This window comes from Solanum verrucosum, unplaced genomic scaffold, assembly GCF_900185275.1.
Source record: "Solanum verrucosum unplaced genomic scaffold, falcon-dt-bn FXZP01000182.1, whole genome shotgun sequence".
Classification (NCBI taxonomy): domain Eukaryota; kingdom Viridiplantae; phylum Streptophyta; class Magnoliopsida; order Solanales; family Solanaceae; genus Solanum; species Solanum verrucosum.
Window position 1 is genome coordinate 2,847,701 of NW_026020378.1, and position 18,860 is coordinate 2,866,560.

General features: G+C 29.0%; 1 protein-coding gene across 1 annotated transcript; it reads left to right on the forward strand.

Annotated features, from left to right (window-relative positions):
• Positions 1 to 8,354: 8,354 nt before the first annotated feature.
• Positions 8,355 to 10,086, forward strand: LOC125838544 (GATA transcription factor 12). Its single transcript, XM_049517590.1, has 2 exons — positions 8,355 to 8,663; positions 9,213 to 10,086. The coding sequence occupies exons 1-2, from the start codon at positions 8,361 to 8,363 to the stop codon at positions 9,984 to 9,986; spliced, it is 1,077 nt and encodes a 358-aa protein (XP_049373547.1). The 5' UTR covers positions 8,355 to 8,360; the 3' UTR covers positions 9,987 to 10,086.
• The last annotated feature ends 8,774 nt before the right edge of the window (positions 10,087 to 18,860 follow it).

Consider the following 18,860-nt stretch of genomic DNA (forward strand, 5'->3'; position numbering starts at 1 on the left):
TACTAAAATCTGAATACATATTATTTTATAAAAATATTGTCATTCTGCCATTTTAAATAAATATTTTAAAGTGTTGTTATTTTAACTAATTATGTTAGATATTATGACTTAATTGTTAATTTTCCCTTATATTATATCCTGAAAGTTTCTTTAGTTAAATTTTTTTCATATTTTTCATTGCTCTCGGACACATAGGTCGTGTTTGTTTTGGTTTTTTATTAAAAAAAACATAAACCAATTATGTCCGTTTATTAAATCTAAAAATCAAATCAAACCACATAAAGTTGGTTTTTTTGGTTTCGGCTTTAGTCGGTTCTTTCGTTTTATTTTTTGTTTTTTGGTTTTTTTACAACTATACAGTGTTTGAAAAAGAGATCAAATATATTTTGACTTACCTGTGTGATAAGCTAAACTTTAAAAATGTTAAATGAGTAGAAATCTTCGAAAAGACGGTAAAATTCACATGAGTACAAAATACTTTTATTGAAATATTAACGTTCATTATGTTAATCAATAAGATTAAAGGTTGCCGTCAAATTGAATACAAAACAAAATATGTAAGTAAATTGTTAACTTCAAATTTTAAAAACTATAACAATATAATTGTAACTTTTGATCTTAATACAAAATAAAATATTTACAAAATTTTACAAGCCCAAATTTGAAATAATATATCTAAACATTGAAAACTATAAACTAACTAAAAATATATTAACAAAGTAGATTATAAATAATATTTTTTATCTATAAATAAAATAAAATTTTATATATATATATATATATTATATCGGTTTAGTTTGGGTTTGGTTTAACTTTTTTTCTTTTAATACCAAACCAAGTGTGGTCGATTTTATTTTTCAACGCCAAACCAACCAAACCACAAATCAATTTTTTTTCCCGGTTTGATTTGGTTCATGGGTTCGGTTTGACTTGTAGACCCCTTATTCCTTGGTTGTTTGATACATTACTTAATGGGAGGGATGTATTCAAGAGGAGATATGGATGTATCCGAAAGAGGATAGAGATGCATCCGAGAGGGGAGGGATATATCCCAGAGTAGATAGGGATGTATCCGAGAGGGAATTTCTGTAATTTTTTTAAATGGTAGAAAATTTTAGGAATCATGATATCTTAAGTTGTGTATCTATGTAATTTTTCCTAAAATTAAACTTATAGCCCATTTCTTATTTCATATTCCACCAAGGGCTTTTAATACATCAGGCCCAGTAATTGCAAAACATATAGTACTATGTATATCATTAAACCAGGCCCAAAAACTACCCTTGCTAATTGATTCATTCAAAAGATAGGAAGAAATCATTGCAGCTCATAAGTTGGTTTGTTTACTCCACTTCTAACTAAAACTAATTTGATAACAACTATTGTAAAAGATTTAATCAATAAATTTAGTGATTTAACTTAATTGTGATATGTTTCTTTCAAATTGGATATCAAATAGGCAGCTTCAAACTCATTCTGAGACTCACTTTGTTTCAAACTCAAGAGTTTGCACTTTGTCCAATTCTTCAAGGGTGTAATTAATAAGAAAGATTCCATTAAGATCACTCACTAACCATAATGGTCTCACACGATGTTACCAATATACATAAAAAAATTATATATAATGCATATCCCCTTAACTATATTATATATTATATAGAAAAGATATGCGACATGTATACGACTGCTTAAAATATACTATAATATAATCAAAATTTTGAATTGTGTTAGTTATTACTCCCTTCATTCCATTCTAATTATCGTTTAGTTTGTTTTTTTCCATCCGATATCCTCAATGGAGTTTAATTAATTTAGAGTCACACCAGGTAGGGCCCAATTTAGGGGTACCGTTTCATACCAAAGATTTTTTCATTCATACCTAGGGCTTGAGACCTCTAGTTAAGGGAGGAACAACCTCATCCAATGCACCACATCCTTTGGACGTGGTTATTTTCGCTCTCATTAAAATAAAGTATATACAAAATATAATTTATTAAGTTACTCCTAACATCTCTTTTCCTTTGCAATATCTCTCCTTCCGATTTTCCTTTTAATTAATTAATTCATTCACTCAAGCTTTCATTGTATTTGGTGTCTTAATTACTTCGTATCTCTAATAATTCATAAAATTAATGTTTATCGACGAAATATACTTTGATATATACATTTGAAAGAGAAAACTAGGGTTGAAGGTGCTATTGTTTAAATTTGAACTTCAATTTGTAATAAAGTAAAGGAAGAGTCTCTGATCACGTGAGTTATGTGAAAGAGGAGCCAAAGTGCGGTGAATAAAATGAGAGTGTCACGTGACAGGACTCGCCACGTTCTCTCACGTTGCTGGATGCTTAAGCTAAGTAGGAAAACAAGAAAGAAAAAGGTCAAAAGAGAAAATTAAATAAAAAATAAAAATGAAATTAAATGCCACGTGTCATTGACCACCGTCAGTTATGGCTTTGGATATGAACCAAAGTGAGTCACATGCTGAGCTGACACACTCTCCACCTCTCTCACGTGCCCTTACTACACTCCCATATTCATCTCCTTCATTTTTATTCGTTTACTTGCATGTTTTTTATTAAATAATGAACCAATAAAGTTAATAAAGAGATTATTATCTTTAAAAAGGGGAAAATCTAAATATTATTTCATTCCTCCTATTTTATGTGACACCGTGTGACTTGACATAATATTTAAGAACAAAATGAATACTTTCAAAATTTGTGGTCTGAAACAATTTTTAGATATTTATGTAGTTGTTAATTATTTCATTGAAGGTAAAAAAGAATTTCAAGATTAAATAATTTTTAATTATAGTTAGATCACATATTTTTTGAGAGAAAAAAATGTGCAGAAGGAGTACTATTTATAATAATAATAACGTAAAGATAAAGTATTCTGAAAATAGCAAACACTCTACTGTATATCTCCTTGGTGACCTCCAAGTTAAGCAACATCCTGGTACCTTCCCTTTTTTAGTCACCCTTTACTCTCTCTTTTTTGGGAAAAATAAAATTCAAACACTAATATTAGATTTAGTTTTGAATCTTCTTTGTCAATTTGACTTCATAATTCAGCATTATTGTTGAATAGGCCTCAACTATTGATGGTAGTGAGGAAAAGGTGATAAGTTAGTTATTGTTGTTCCAAGCAATAAATTGAATAACCTATGAAAGCATTAACACCTTATCCGCTCTCTTACATACATCTTGGGATCAACAATAATGTCTAAATTATATTAAAAAAAAAATCATGTTGGTACCGTCCACAAGTTTACTCTCTATTCAAAACATTGACTTATAAACCAAATGGCAGGGAATTGAGTTTAAATGTTAGGGGGTCATTTGGTAATTGTTTTGGAGCTAAATTATTTATGTATTAAATTTTGTACAAGTAATATTTTATTTATTTTGAAATAAGTGAATTGTTGGGTTTTTTTTTTTATATTTCGAAATAAATGATTTTTTCAAAGTTCAAGTGAGATGTTGAATTTCTTTTTCATTTTACTCTCTCATTTATATTTTCTAGATGATAATTTCAAGAGAATTAATTGTTCACATTTATGATTTTACTTTGAATAATTTATATTTTCAAGAATAGTTTGGCAAAAGTGGAAAGTGACCTTCAATTTATGTCCTAAACTTTTTTACTTAATGGGTGTGCATTGCATCAACAATTCACTTATTTTGAAATGAAGGGAGTATCATGTTTGATGGTATTTTTTTGCTATGTATAAACTCAAAAAAATCTATACGATATTTGATTTATAATTTTAAAAAATTGTATAACTAATACACATATAAGATAAAGAAATTTATGTATTATTTTATGCATGATCAAAGATAGAATCTCCATAAAATAATACATAAATTCTCCGCATCATTAGCTAGTGACTATTGATCTTAGCTTTTAAGTCGAGTCTATTCCTAATAGACATATAGGGATGTCTCATTAGTTTATTTTGTTTTGCGTTTGAAATGTGTCTTATTTAATCTCATAATTATTTTATTAATTATTATTATAGATAATGAAAATCTTAGTATTTTATTGCCATAATACATAAATATATGCTCTTTAATTTGATCTCGGTTAATATTTATGTCATTTAACATTAAATGTACACAAATAAACACTTAAATTTGTATAAAGTAAACAAGTAGACATACACGTCCTTGTGACATAATTCATATAGAATGTCATATAAGATGTCATGTAGAACGCGAATTGATGTACAATACATCAAATAGGACGTATTTCTACTTGTTAAACTCTATAAAATTTAATTGGCTACTTGTGCAAGCACACCAAAGTTAAAAGACATATATAAATGTTAATTAAAACTAAATTAAAAAGTTTATCTTTATACTATACGTTTCTCAATTAGTTGTAAAATATTTTATCTATCAATTAGTAGTAAAATATTTTAGCTATCCGATCCACCAACCAAACGGTCTCATAGTTTATATTTTCTCTATCCCTAATTACTTGTCTACTTTTAAATTGACATATCTATTAAAAAAATAATGATTGACACAATGAATTTATCATTTTAGCCCTATTAATTATGAAGTAGATGAATTAAAAATTAAAGATTTTCAAGAAGTTCTAATTAATTGAGGTTATAAAAGGTGAAATTTTTTGTCCTTTCTTGATTTGTCAAAATGGACAAATAAAAAGGAAAAACTAAAAATGAAAAAAGTAAACAAGTAATTAGGGACAGAGGGAGTAAAAAAAGAGATGAAAAGAAAAACCATGACCCCTCATCACAAATCAACCGTAAACGAGGTTCATAGTTAGTGGTGGAATCAAAAAATTTACTAAGAGGTTCAAAATTTTAAAAAGTAGATACATGAACTAATTGAAAGGAGTTCAAGATCTAAAAAAATAGATACATGAACTAATTAAAAGAGATTCAAAATCTTTTAAAAAATATAACTAATCAAAGAGCGTTCAACATTAATTATATAAATAAAAAATTATTATAACCATATATAAATAATATAATTTTCTATCGAAGACCACAAGTTGGGCTCCACCTCCCATCCCATAAGAGTCCATTTCGGAAATGAATTATCAACCCACTTTGTACAATAATTATAACTGCACGTACCTACACCTGCAAAATCAAGTACAATTTGTTTCTCAAGCAATCTCCGATTACAAAGAAAACAAAAAATAACAATGACATAATATTTAAACATGACCCTTAACTTGACATCAGCTGATAACTATGGTCTTTAACTTTGGATTTGCACAATTAGATACTTAAATTTGTATAAAATTGAACAAATGAACACATTCGTCCTACATGACACCTACATGACAATTTTGTGTCATACGTGACGTCCTATGTGTGATATGCCATATAGGATAAGTGTGTACACTTGTTCAATTTTATACAAGTTTAAGTGTCTACTAGTGTACATGCACTCAAAGTTGAAGGACATAGTTGTCCGTTGAAGTCAAGTTGAGGGTCATGTTTATGTTAACAATTACAGCGGGGTAATCTTGGAAATTAACTAATGAAAATAAGTCAAATTGGGTAGTTTTTAACTGTTAACTGAGAGAATAGGTAATTAGTACATTAATTAAAGAGACAAATGTATGTTAAAATGCAAATCCTAAGGAACCGATCTAGCAGGTTTGTCGCTGCAACTAGTGTCCAAGCTTTACAGCCCGATTCCTCCTCATTTTATTTTTTTTACTAATTTCTATCATTGGGATTCGTGTACAAATAATAATTAGTTTACAGTTTTTTCTAAAATATCTCTGAAAATCTCCTTATTTTATTTCAATCCCCTTATTTAAATCATTTCTATTTTGGTTCTGCTCCTAACTAATTTTATCATCTTCCACTAAACAGCACGATGATTACAGCTAGGCTTAATATAATTACTGACCAAAAACTAAAATTTAATAATATATTATATATTTTTCAAAATCTACTTTTTAATTATTATTTTATCCGTAAAATTATAAAGATTTTTTTCAAGATTTAATTTATTCAAATATTTATCTTCATACAAATAAAAATATTAATTAAGAAAAACTTAAATTAAAAACATTATATAAAATCGGCGTGCATAGTAAAAAAGGAGAACAAATATATGCGGGCAAGAAAAAATCAATATCAATAGGGTAGATATAATGCGTAGTTGCGTACTAATTAATGAGAGGTAAGAACTTGACATAATTTGGTCACTCATTAAATAATCCAAATGAACTCTAAAAAAATAATTAATTATGATAGTTAAGAAAATTATATAATATATAGAGTTCATATCATTTTAAGTCTTTTTAATATAAAATTAATAAGTTTCTTTGTAGTGAGATATGAATGCATCAAATCCTCTTTAATATCTCGAAGTTATAATTAATTTTGATACTTCAACAAATGTTCTTACGATTTTATTTATTACAAATTTACAATAATTAATATTCAAAATAATAATTATTATTTTATTATATAGTAATGCCACCATGAATGTATAAATTAAGATTTTTTCTCTTCTTTTTTTTCTTTCAAATTTTAAGTTTAGAGTTAAATGATAGTACCACTTTATTTGATATTTTAAAACTTTGAACAAATTATTTAAAATTTATTATTCACCAATAAGATTTTTGAGAACAAGGATCATCGGTATTATGTTATAACAAATCGCTAACTTTTTATTAATTTGAATTATTTTTCTCAAATTATATAATTAGATATTGACTCTTTATATATAAAATTATAAATTATAAAAACATATGAATATTAATTCTTTTGTATTCCTCATTAACTACGTACCCCATATATCATAACACTCTTTTTGATGTGAATCTTTCTTTCTTAATTAATCATAAAAAAGAGAAAGGTTTGGTGGTGAAGTAGCTAAAGATGACCTAGTTCTTAAGTAAAGACTATCACCACAATTCCATTTTCACATTACACTCTATGCCCTCACGTGTGGTCCACCAATGGAACAGTGGTAATCCTAACACTCCCTCCCTTAAATTATTATTGTTTCAATTTCAATATGGTTTTTTGATATTGAGTTTGAAATGAATTTTGAATTTTATAATCTTAAATTAAATATATGTATTATATAGAAATAGTAGAATATTTCAAAATATTTTTAATTTTATATTAAATATATCATGCATAAAGTTAAAACTAAAAGATTATAACAGAAAATTAGAAACAATTCTTTTTTTTAAAAAAAGATTGAGTAAAAAATAAGTACACAAACAAACGAAATGAAGTGATTAATATCACTCAAAAGGATTATGAGCCTGTTTGGCATTGCTGGAGGCCAAAAATGTTTTGGATGTAGAACTTTTTTGTTTTTTTGAAAAATTAAGTATTTTACAGATTCTTAATTTCTTTTAAAGGGAAGCGAAAACAATTTTTCTGATTTTTTTTTTTTTTAAGATTAACATATTTCTTTTATATATAAATATTTATCAATATATCTCTTATTAACTAATTAGCATATTTTATTTTTTATTTTTATAAAATATTTTTTTTTGAATTTTATGTTTATATATTATTATTTTATATAATATTTTACGTTTTATTTTACAGAATTAAAAATAAAGGTAACAACAATATTTTTGTAGGATTAAAAATATGAAAGATTTTATTTATTATTGTGGTTAATTTTTCGTGGTTTAATTTGTGGAATGATTTTTAAATTTATTTTGCTTATATTTTTAATTATATTTAAATCATCATGTTAATATTATATTAATATTTAATTTATTGATTTATTTATTTATAATATTGATTGATTGAAAATTTGAATGTATACATTTTAATTTAATTAAATTTTTTGTAATAGATGTTTAAAATGATTCCTCTCTAATAAAATAATCTTAATATTAAAACTACATTGATACTTACTATTTTTCGTAATTTAACTCTCAAAACCTTTTTTAAAAAAGATTAGCCAAACACAAGTTGCTTATCAAAAATACTTTTCAACAAAATTAGCCAAACATAAATTGCATTTTTTCCAAAACACTTTTTAGAAAAACCCATTTTAAAAAAAACTTCTAAAAATAAGCAGTTTTTAACCGCAATGCTTTTGTTTTCCATTTCGCATAAAGACATTTTAACAATTACTATTATTTTAATGTAAAGAAAATTAGCAAATAGGTAGCTTTTTTTAAAGCCATAATTTTCCCTGATCAACATCCAATATTTCAGCTGTTTGCTTGTCCCCTTCAAACGCAAATAAACCCCCCCTCTCCTTTCTCTTCTTCTTCTTCTTCCACCTCTCTCTCTCTTCACTCTCCCAAATATTTTCCTCTCACACCAAAAACACACACTCATTTCACACATTCCTCTTTTAACTCCTTTTTTTTAAAAATAATTTCTAATGGAAACACCTGAATTGTTTCAAACAGGTTACTATAACACCGAATTCACTTCCGAAAAGCAGCTCATTTCTGATGTCAAAAATGGTGAACATTTCGTTGTTGACGATCTTTTGGACTTGCCTAATGATGATGGAATGGTCACCGAAGACACGTTGGACCTTACCGTCATCGGAAACTCCACGGATTGTTCCGTAGTAGATAATTCATGTAACTCTTCATTGTCCGGAAGCAATCACCCCCCACAATTACTCGGCTACCGGGATTTTCCCGATGGACACTTGTCCACTGAATTCGCCGTTCCAGTAAGCACAATTTTCATGTAATTTCGTAACGTGGTTTTATTTTTAGTTTTAATTTGTTGTTTTTGCTTTGTAAATAAAAGAACTGCAAAAAAAGTAGTCACTACATAGGTAACTTTAATGCTTTTGTGAGGAATTTTGTTTAATAGCTTTTGTTTTGTTCTAGAAAAGAAAAGAAACACTCCAGTATTTACTTTTCTTCGTTTGGTTGCTGAATACAAAGATAAAGAAAATTCATGCATTTTTTGTTTCGTCTAAAATGAATTTAACGTGAAAAATAATTATTGTATTATATTTGCCATTAGAATTGGTGCCTATTGTCCCCAAATTATGAGATCACTAGTTTCCAGAGACCATAATTCAAACCATTACGACAAGAATATATTGAGTGTAAATTCATGAGTACGTAGGATTTGAATATTGTAGAGTGTATGTAAATCTTACTCCTACTTTAGAGATAGAGAGATTATTTCTGATTAAATTATTGTTTTTTTTTATAAAAAAATTGTTACTAATTAAATTGTTGTTGATTTTTTTATAAAAAAAATGCAGTATGAAGATATGGCTGAGCTGGAATGGCTATCGAATTTTGTGGAAGAATCATTTTCAAGTAACGAGCTGCATAAAATGCAGATGGTGCAAGCAATGAGGAATCGAACTGATTCTGAGATTCACCAATTCATTCCTGACCCGAACCGAGCATCCGCAACGTCTAGCACAATCTTCAAGCCGGAAATGCCTGTCCCAGCCAAAGCACGTAGCAAACGATCACGAATGGCTCCAGGAAATTGGGCCTCTCGCTTGCTAGTCGTGTCTCCCAACACTACAACCCCGGATTCCTCGATGGACACAATATCAATGCAAGACATGTCATCGTCATCAGAGTCCGGGATGATAATCCCGACCTATGGGAAGAAGACTTCTACTCCAAAAAAGAAAGAGAGTAATATCCATCATGTTCCAAGTAACAATAATGGTAGCAATAGTGAAGGAAGGAAGTGTCTTCATTGTGCTACAGATAAGACACCGCAATGGAGGACAGGACCATTGGGTCCAAAAACACTTTGCAATGCTTGTGGTGTAAGGTACAAGTCTGGACGTCTCGTCCCTGAATATCGACCTGCTGCTAGCCCTACTTTTATGCTCACTAAACACTCCAATTCTCACCGCAAAGTGCTTGAGATTCGGAGGCAAAAGGAAGTTACTCAGGTCGAACACCAACACCAACAACAATTCCTTCCTCATAACATGATGTTCGATGTATCCAATGCCGATGATTACTTGATTCATCAACATATGGGGCCAGATTTTCGGCAGCTAATCTAGTGATCATCAATGGTACCGGTGTAGGAGTTTGCTTTCTCATATTGAGTTTTGAATTTCCTAATTGTTTTTACTAGGACTAGATTCCTAATTTATCGAATTTTGTAGCGTACGTTGTCATAGAAATTAAAAAAACGAAATTAAAGGAAAGGAAAGGTGAGTGACTACAAGAGTAAAAAGAATGAGCAATACAAGTAGAAGGTGTAGGGTCTAGTGTCCTAAGTTTATGTTACTTTTGCCAAAAAATTGGCAATTTCATGGAACCAATTTTTCCTAATACACAAACTTGCTTTAGATCTCTTTGTTATTGCACCTTTTTCCGTTTACATTTGTTCTAATTTTCTTTTATCATGCCTAATATAATTCTTGACTGATTTATTTTCTATTAGGCAATAAGGAAAATGAGGGGATCAAATAAAAAGAAGCATAATTATGAATTATTATCTTAACTTGCATGAGAAATGACTTCTAAAATGAATGGTTTGTTTAGTGCAAGGAAACGTCGAATTGTAGGTTTTTGAACTTTTTATTCTAAATGCAACTAGAATTTATTTGTTTTTTCATTGTATTACTTATTATTGCAAAAGTAATTCCATTTCTTCGCTTATCGTTTGGTAAGTGAAGGTCGATATAGTCATATAATCCTATCTCTTTTAACGAGTCTAATGAGGTTAGGTACTCATCATAATTGATTTAGTAAATCACAGGGCGGCTGGTAAGGCTTAAAAAAAGTCTTTTGCCTTAATTAGGCCCCCAATTTTAGGGGCCCTCATTTTTTAGTTAATTAGGTAGGATTAAATTTTAAAAAATAATATTAGAACTAAGACAATAAATGCAAAGGCCCCATTTTTTAGTTAATTAGGAAGGATTAAATTTTAAAAAAAATTGTTAGAAACAAGACAATAAATGCAAAATGGCTCAATGAAGAGATAGTACGATAGATATGACTATGACTTTTTGACTTTTCAATAAAAAGTTGTGTACTTATTTTTTTAATGTACAAGCTATCTTTTTTTTTTACCTTATTTTTTTCTATTTTTTTTTTTTATATATTCTATCCTTCTCCCTTCTATTTCTTCTCACTTTCTTTTTTCTAATCTTACATCTCTCTCTTATTCAAAGCTTAAAAATTTACTCGTTCTATTGATAGTTTATATTTTAAATTTGGAGAAAACTATATTGCAGCAGCCTGATTCATTTTTGGAAATCAAGTCTTCATAGCTTTTGAATTCGGTAATATCATTCTAATTTCTAATATTATTTTTGTTTTGTGTCTTATGTTTATTATATTTTTTATTTGATATTGTAAATAGTGTTTTAAAATATTTGTTAGATTTTGATGTCGCTATAGATCAATTAAGAGGTTTAGTTTCTTTTTTTAAAACATATAGAGAAGAAGGATTTACAAGTACTATGATTTCGGCTAAGGAAATTGCATAGAGATGAATATAGAACCTGTATTTCGTAAGAAATGTGTAATTTATAGAAAAAAACAATTTGATGAGAATGTTGATAATGAAATCACAAGATCTCTTGAAGAATCATTTAGAGTTGATTACTTCTTATACATAGTAGACAAAGCCATCTTTTCACTTCAAAATAGATTTGAACAATTTGAAGTATATGAAAATATTTTTGGTTTTCTATTTAGTGGGAAAAAATTGAGATCATTAGATGATGAGAAATTGAAAAAATATTGTCTTAAACTTGAATGTTCCTTAAAACATAATACTCACTCCGATATTGACGGTTTAGACTTATTTTCTGAATTAAAAGTGTTAAGGAAAATCATAAAAGTAGAAGACAATACTATAATTGAGATACTCAATCAAATAAAAAGACTTGATTCTTTTCCAAATGCTTACATTGCTTATAGAATAATGTTAACAATTTCCGTAACAGTCGCCTCAGTCGAAAGAAGTTTTTCAAAATTAAAATTAATAAAATATTATTTAAGATCGATAATGTCTCAAGAAAAATTAAGTGGTTTGGCTATATTATCGATTGAAAAAGAATTATTAGAAGAGATTGACTACACAAAAATTATTAACAACTTTGCATCTCAAAAAGTTAGAAAAATAGATTTAAAATAAAAACATTTATAAATTTTTTTTAAGGCCTCTAGTTTGATTTGGCCTTAGGCCACCAACGGGTTTGAGCCGCCCCTGAGTAAATGTATTGCATTTTATTCTAATTTAAATGGAATACATTAGGGGGTGTTCGGTATGAAGGAAAATGTTAATAATATTTAGAAAATAATTTTTGAAAAACAACTAATTTCTGATTTATTTTCTGTTGTTTAGTTAGTAAGAAAAATATGTTGCTCAAAGAGCTTTTAGGTATAATCCGGGAAAATTATATGACACCGAATTTGAATCCCCACCCTTTAACACAGACTCGAACCCCTTCCCCAACCCCGACATGCAACCCCAGCTCTGAATCCTAACCCTGACTTTGACCTCAGTCAGGGATTCGACTTCTCGACCGCAACCTAGGACCCAACTCTGGACTCTGACCCCAACCTGAGACCCTACTTCTAATCCTGACCTTGAACTCGAGACTTGCCTAGCTCCCTACCCTGATCCAGGACTCGATCTTGACCCCGATTCAAGATCTAACTCCCGACCCCAACCTAAGACCCAAATCTAAACTCTGACCCAAGACTTGATTTCCGACCCTGACTCGAGACTCAACGTCCGACTTGGTACCCAATCAACTCTCAATTCCGATCTTGACTCGAGACCTGACTCCTACCGAGACCAACCTGCCTCTCGACCCCAATTTGGGACCTAACCCTAACTCGGGACCCAAACCCCGATTAGAGGCCGACCTCGACCCCAATATGTAGTGAGGTTGAAAGAGAGTTTTGGAAAGTATTTCTTTACTTTATGTAGAAAAGTCATTTTTTCTTAAATTGAAGGAAAATAAGTTTATTTTTGAAAAATATTTAAGCAAACTAAATATGAGAAAATTGAAAAACGTTTTGTTTTTCCTCATACCAAATACACCTTACAAGAATTCCCTTTTTCACGTAAAATTCTAATATTCGATTAAAGTACATATATATATTCATTTATTTACAAAAGAGATAGTGTGAAAATCTATAATTGAAAACATAAAGTAATATATATGCATATTTACTTTGACTTATTAATTCTTAAAATTAACTATTTAGTCAAGCAATTTCAGTATATAGTGCCATAACAAGAAACATTTTTTTTTCTTTTCATTGGGATGGTAAAAACATGAATTTCAGCAAAAGAAAAGTAGAATTAAGAAGATGTTGTAGTAGTATGTGCTTAATTATTTTACAGAGAATGTTAGAGGAAAAGCACATCCCAAGTTCATATATATACATCAATGTTAGTATAATTTAACCCATATAAACATTGGAGGTTCATCCTCCTTTTGTACATCGTTATTTGTTCCACTATACACTATGCTTTTTCCATAGAATATCCATTTAACATACTCCCTCTGTCCACAATTGTTTGTCAGGGTAAGGTCATGTACATTCCTCAAGGAAAATTTAATACAAGGTGTAATTTGACTAATATAACCCTACTATATCAAGAATACCAAAAGTTCACATAACTTTTCAATTGAACTACACAATCATCAAGGGCAGAATTGGAAAAAAGTGACTAATTATTTCTTGATTGTTTAAATTGACAATTAATCTTGAACATCTATTTTTAGTATACCTACCAAACAATTGTGGACGGAAGGAGTATCTTTTATGCACAGAATTCAATACTCACTCCATCCCAACTTCAACCCAAGAGACAAGAGTAGTTGAATTAAAGAAATTTGAAAAAAAAAACTTTAAAAAAACTATATACTATACTACGTAACAAAATATTTAGGTGGACGTGCCTACTTTCATGCACACCATGTGAGATTCTTGAATTTACTATTTTCTTAAACAAGTTAATGATGGAAAATGAGAGAAGGATCCAGAGTCAAGATAATTAAGGCCAGTGTCATATTAACAAAGTCCGTCTAACTCCAAAAATATGGGATGTAATCAGTGATGGAATCAGAAATTTCGTTAAGGATGTTTAAGATTTAATATATATATGTATGAAAAATAATTTTTGACTTGAATATATAGTTCGTACAATTTTCTATATATATAATTTCTCGACGAAGGGTGTCCGGCCATTATGTGGCTATGCCATTGAACGGAGCACTACTACACTAAAAATAATTTTTAGTAATAATTAATTAATAACAATAATTTAATTGTCATTGAATATGTTTTTTTAGAGGTGATTACTAGTGACAATTACATTTTAGCATTTTTTGTAAATATCCCTAAAGTCTATAACGATACTGGATCCAATGACAAATAACTAATTTTAACATTTTATTATTAATATTTATATTTATTGTAGCTAAAAATTATTTTTATTGTAGTGATGAGACTATTAATATTGTATGTGGGATCCTAGGCCTAGCTGATCCATAGGAATCAAACTTTATATTCTTAACCGAAGTACTACTAATTACCAAATATTTTCCACCAATTTCATTGTGGTTTAATAATAATTTAAGTGTAATTACTTGAATAAAATGGTCTGCCAAACCTCAGTAATTCACATGGTGTTTGATGCTTGTTAACCTGTTTCTCATTATGGTGTCAAAAATTTAATTAATTAATTATGTCAAATAAAAAATAAAAAGTTGCTGCAGGAGTTGTTACAGAAGCAGTGGTATAGCAATTGATTCTTATTATTTTAAGAATATTTTGCAGCTGTGAATCAACTAATCAAATTAAACAACTAATTTCACTTTTTTTTCTTCTTAAAATGTAATTTATATCAGTAGTCACATGCCTCTCTTGTGCCTCATCCTGCTCTTTTATTATTTTTATTCAATTAATAAAGTTCTCTTTTACATTTTGTTAATTAGTGCAGCATTTGATACCAGTCTAAGGCTATTAGCTAGCTATATCATTAGTTAATTTAAAGGAGTAGCCAGAATTTAAAGTTAATAATTTTGAATTTTGTGTGTTTAATATAAAGGAAAATGTTTTCTTGAAAAATAAGTGGGTTTCTTACTTATTTTTTAATGTTTGGTAAGTAAGAAAGAGAATATTATCCCAAGAACATTTTTATACGTTATTTAGCAAAATACTATGAAGATAGAATGGAATGGAGAGTGGCCGTTGGGGGATGGCCGAGGGTGGGATGGTCAATGGGCCGGTGGGGGTTAGGAGGATTGGGTGGGTGAAAGGATACAATAAACTTGAAATGTCACTTCGTTTTTCCTACTTCTATTAGGAAAGTCATTTTCCTCATTTTTGAGGAACATGTTTTCCTAAAGAAAATATTTTTCAAATATTTTGACCAACTAAACATAGAAAACTTGAAAAATATTTCCTTCCATACCAAACATATTCAGCCTGGATTGTAAATTAATAATTTATATATATTGCATGAATTTTAAAAATAAATATAAAATTTCAATTAGAACTATTGAATTTGATTAAATTCGTAGTTGATGCTTTCCCTCCCACCATGCCTCAAGTTTTACACTTATTGAAAGGCATAATCTATAAGTAGGGATATATGCATGAACCTATATATGGTTATTGTAATGTGTAGTATTGTACTTTTCACTAACAAATGAACATTTTAGCTTCTCCACAACAAACTTCTATATATAATTTTTTTTAAAAAAAAGTAATGGTACGACACATATATAATATACAAATTAAAGTATAAATATTAGTTACTTCACATTCAAGAGCTCTCTCTAAATTTGCTCCCTCTCTTTATCCTATATACCTAGGTCCTTGTTTAACTTAGATATATACTACTAATTGTTCTTTAGCTGAATTTAATCTTTTTTAGGGTAGACTTTTTGAATTGATTATCTTAAGATGATGAAGACTCGCATATTTTAAGTCATATTTAGTCTTTTTTTCATTTTTTCTATCTTTAGTACAAATCAAATCATATGATTTCTGTATGTATGCACTAAAGAGTTAAATCTCTTTGGTAAACAAATAAAAAGTAAATAGAAGAATATTATTAAATTATAATTAAATATAAAATTTAATCAGTCAACATATATCATACATGTATAAGTTTGTGTAAACATAGATTTATTTCCCCTGATCAAACTAAATCAATTAATTAATGGGATATCTCGACAATACCAGCAAATTAAGATATTGAAAACTGGTTCACTTAATTAGAGTAGGAGCAATAATCACGTAGTTACATTATTAGGTAAATCTTCAACGTTACTCTTTAAGTACTTTTCTCCAGTACTTCAAAAAGATTTTCGTTTTTATTTGTGCTTTTAATATATCAAGAAAATGTAATTATATTTTTTTATTTACACTCAACATTAATTATTTCTCCTAAATCATTTCTCAAAATATTAGATTACATATCAATTAATACGAATATTATGAGATAAAATATTTATATTAATCATTGTTTCTTAAGGAGCGTACAAAATTCAAAATGATCAATAAAAATGAACGAAAAACATAGATAGATAGCTTGAATAAATAAATAAAAGTAGTTTAATTAATTCAAAATTCTGAATTGACCCCTAGCTAGTGTGGTGCCAAGTGAGTTAGTGTTCCATATTCTAGGAACAATGCTATTAATGCAAATGGTAAAACATACAACGATACTAGGGATACTTCATTTTAAATATTTAAGAACTAGCATTTCATAATTTAAATATTTAATAAATAAAATATAAATAATTTCGATAGGCGTACAAAATTTTAAAAAAATGTAGTTTTTCTTCGTGCTTTTTTTTAAAAAAATATTTTAATTTACTTGTTAAAATTTCTGACTTCGCGCTAGTATGCTCAACCGTGGGATTGTATAGATATATGGGCTCCCATGCATGGGGAATATTTCATCGTTGAATGGATGATTTTTTGTCTTCATTTTAGTACAACGTCATATCTCTGGACAGTGTCTTGGCTCCTACTTTTTTAATTAGTCTTTTAACATGGTAAAGTTAGTGCTAAACCACAACTTTTAAAATAAATGTTTACCTCGACAATATTTCCATGAAAAATGTTCTCTTAAAACAAATGCTTACCTCGACAAAGTACGCTATATTGATTATTAAACAAGTATTTGTATTATATACTCCCTTCCATTCAAAAGAGATAATTTTTTTAGAGTTTAAAGATGTATCAATTGTTTTTTTTCTAAAATTTACCCTCTTCTTTAATAAAATTTTCAATATCTTAGGTTTAATAAAAATTGGAGAAGAAACAAATGACAAATTATCCTTTGATTAATGTCATCTAACTAACTTTTCTAAAAGACGTGTCATATTCTAAAAAAACATTTATTTTGAAACACAGGAAGTATAAAGCAATGATAGTTTATATGATATCAATACAAAGTAACTTAAAACTGAGATATTTGGAGGAAAAAAAAAAGGCAAAAACTTTCATAGATACAAGAAAAGTCATTGTTTTGGGGTATCTTAGTAGCTCAGTTAATTGATTGTTTAAACGTTTATCTTATTGATGATCTGAATAATAATTTCATTTTTTGAACTACAAGAAAAAAGACTAATGAAGTGAATTAGCAAGGGATTCAAAGTGCAAAGCTATGAAGACAGCTCATTATCAAAATATAGCTTTGACCAATGATTAATTCAAATCTAAGAATCTTCCTTCTCAAGTAGTAGTATTTATTTAATTCAGCTACTTTATTATGATTTATGGGTATAGGAATATAATATCTATCCTCTCCATATACAAAACTTAACTAGGCATGGTAGGGTTGTTTTCCCAAATGATTTTCTAAGCATTTACACAGTAAACTTTCATAAATTACATGAGAAACATCACATCCACCTTCTCATGAAGTAATTAATTACCTCCCTAAACTCTGTTATTTGGACTCATCATCACATGTGTAGGATATGACCATAGATAGTACTGAGAATAAAGCATAGAGGTCAAAAGCTGCATCGAAAATGTCGTAACGTTAAAAATCTATATCCATAAAATTTGTGATGTCAAAAGCTGGGTTGAAAACATTTTTCGCGAAAATGACTTTCATCATACCAAACACACTTAATTATCAGGAAACTCTGCCAAAAAAGGCAATATTCCAAAGTATGATGGAACTTCTATACCATCCAAGCCCAGCACCAAGAACCAATTCAGTTAACTTTTCTTCCTAGATAAGATGTGTTTACATGATTTCACAACAATGCATTGTGGCACCCATAAAGATGGTAGGACAAACCAAATTATAAATGAGTACAGGGTACTAAAAAGGGCCCCAATTTTTGCCCTTTTCTCCCTCACCCCCACTTCTTTTTGGTGTCAAGACCAGCTTTCGCACACCTACACTAATTCCTCGAGATACCCATCACCTTCCACAAACAACAAAGGTATCAAGTAACATTGTCCACCAAAGCTAGAACAAATGGAAAGAAATCACTTAATGTTTTTTTGTCTCGGTTGGGAAATGAACTTGAGACCGCATGGGTGCCCCACTGCCACCCTTTTCTTCCCTACCAAAATAGACAAAATGTCATAAAGGTAAGGTGGGGAAGGGATTTGATGAAGAAAACTCCAGGATGGAAGAGTGACAATTGATCATGGAGACAAGATGGCAGTGGGCAAAGAACCTTTAGAAAGGATAGGAGACAAAAATATCAACCATCCCACCCCCTCACATGCACTTCACGTTTCCATAACTACTAAACAAAGATACTTTCATTAAGCAATTCAGCTTCTTCAACAAAGTATTTAGGCCTTTCCATTTCATCTGGCTAAAACTATCACCAATGATCAAACAAATTTAGCTAAAAAGTAGATTTGCTGTAGAGAATACCTGATATCTCTCGCAGGATTGGAAAAATAAATAATAT

Coding starts and splice junctions, on each gene's coding strand:
- LOC125838544 (XM_049517590.1), top strand. CDS start 8,361: ATGGAAACACCTGAATTGTTTCAAACAGGTTACTATAACACCGAATTC. Junction 8,664..9,212: donor CCACTGAATTCGCCGTTCCA/GTAAGCACAATT, acceptor AAAAAAATGCAG/TATGAAGATATGGCTGAGCT.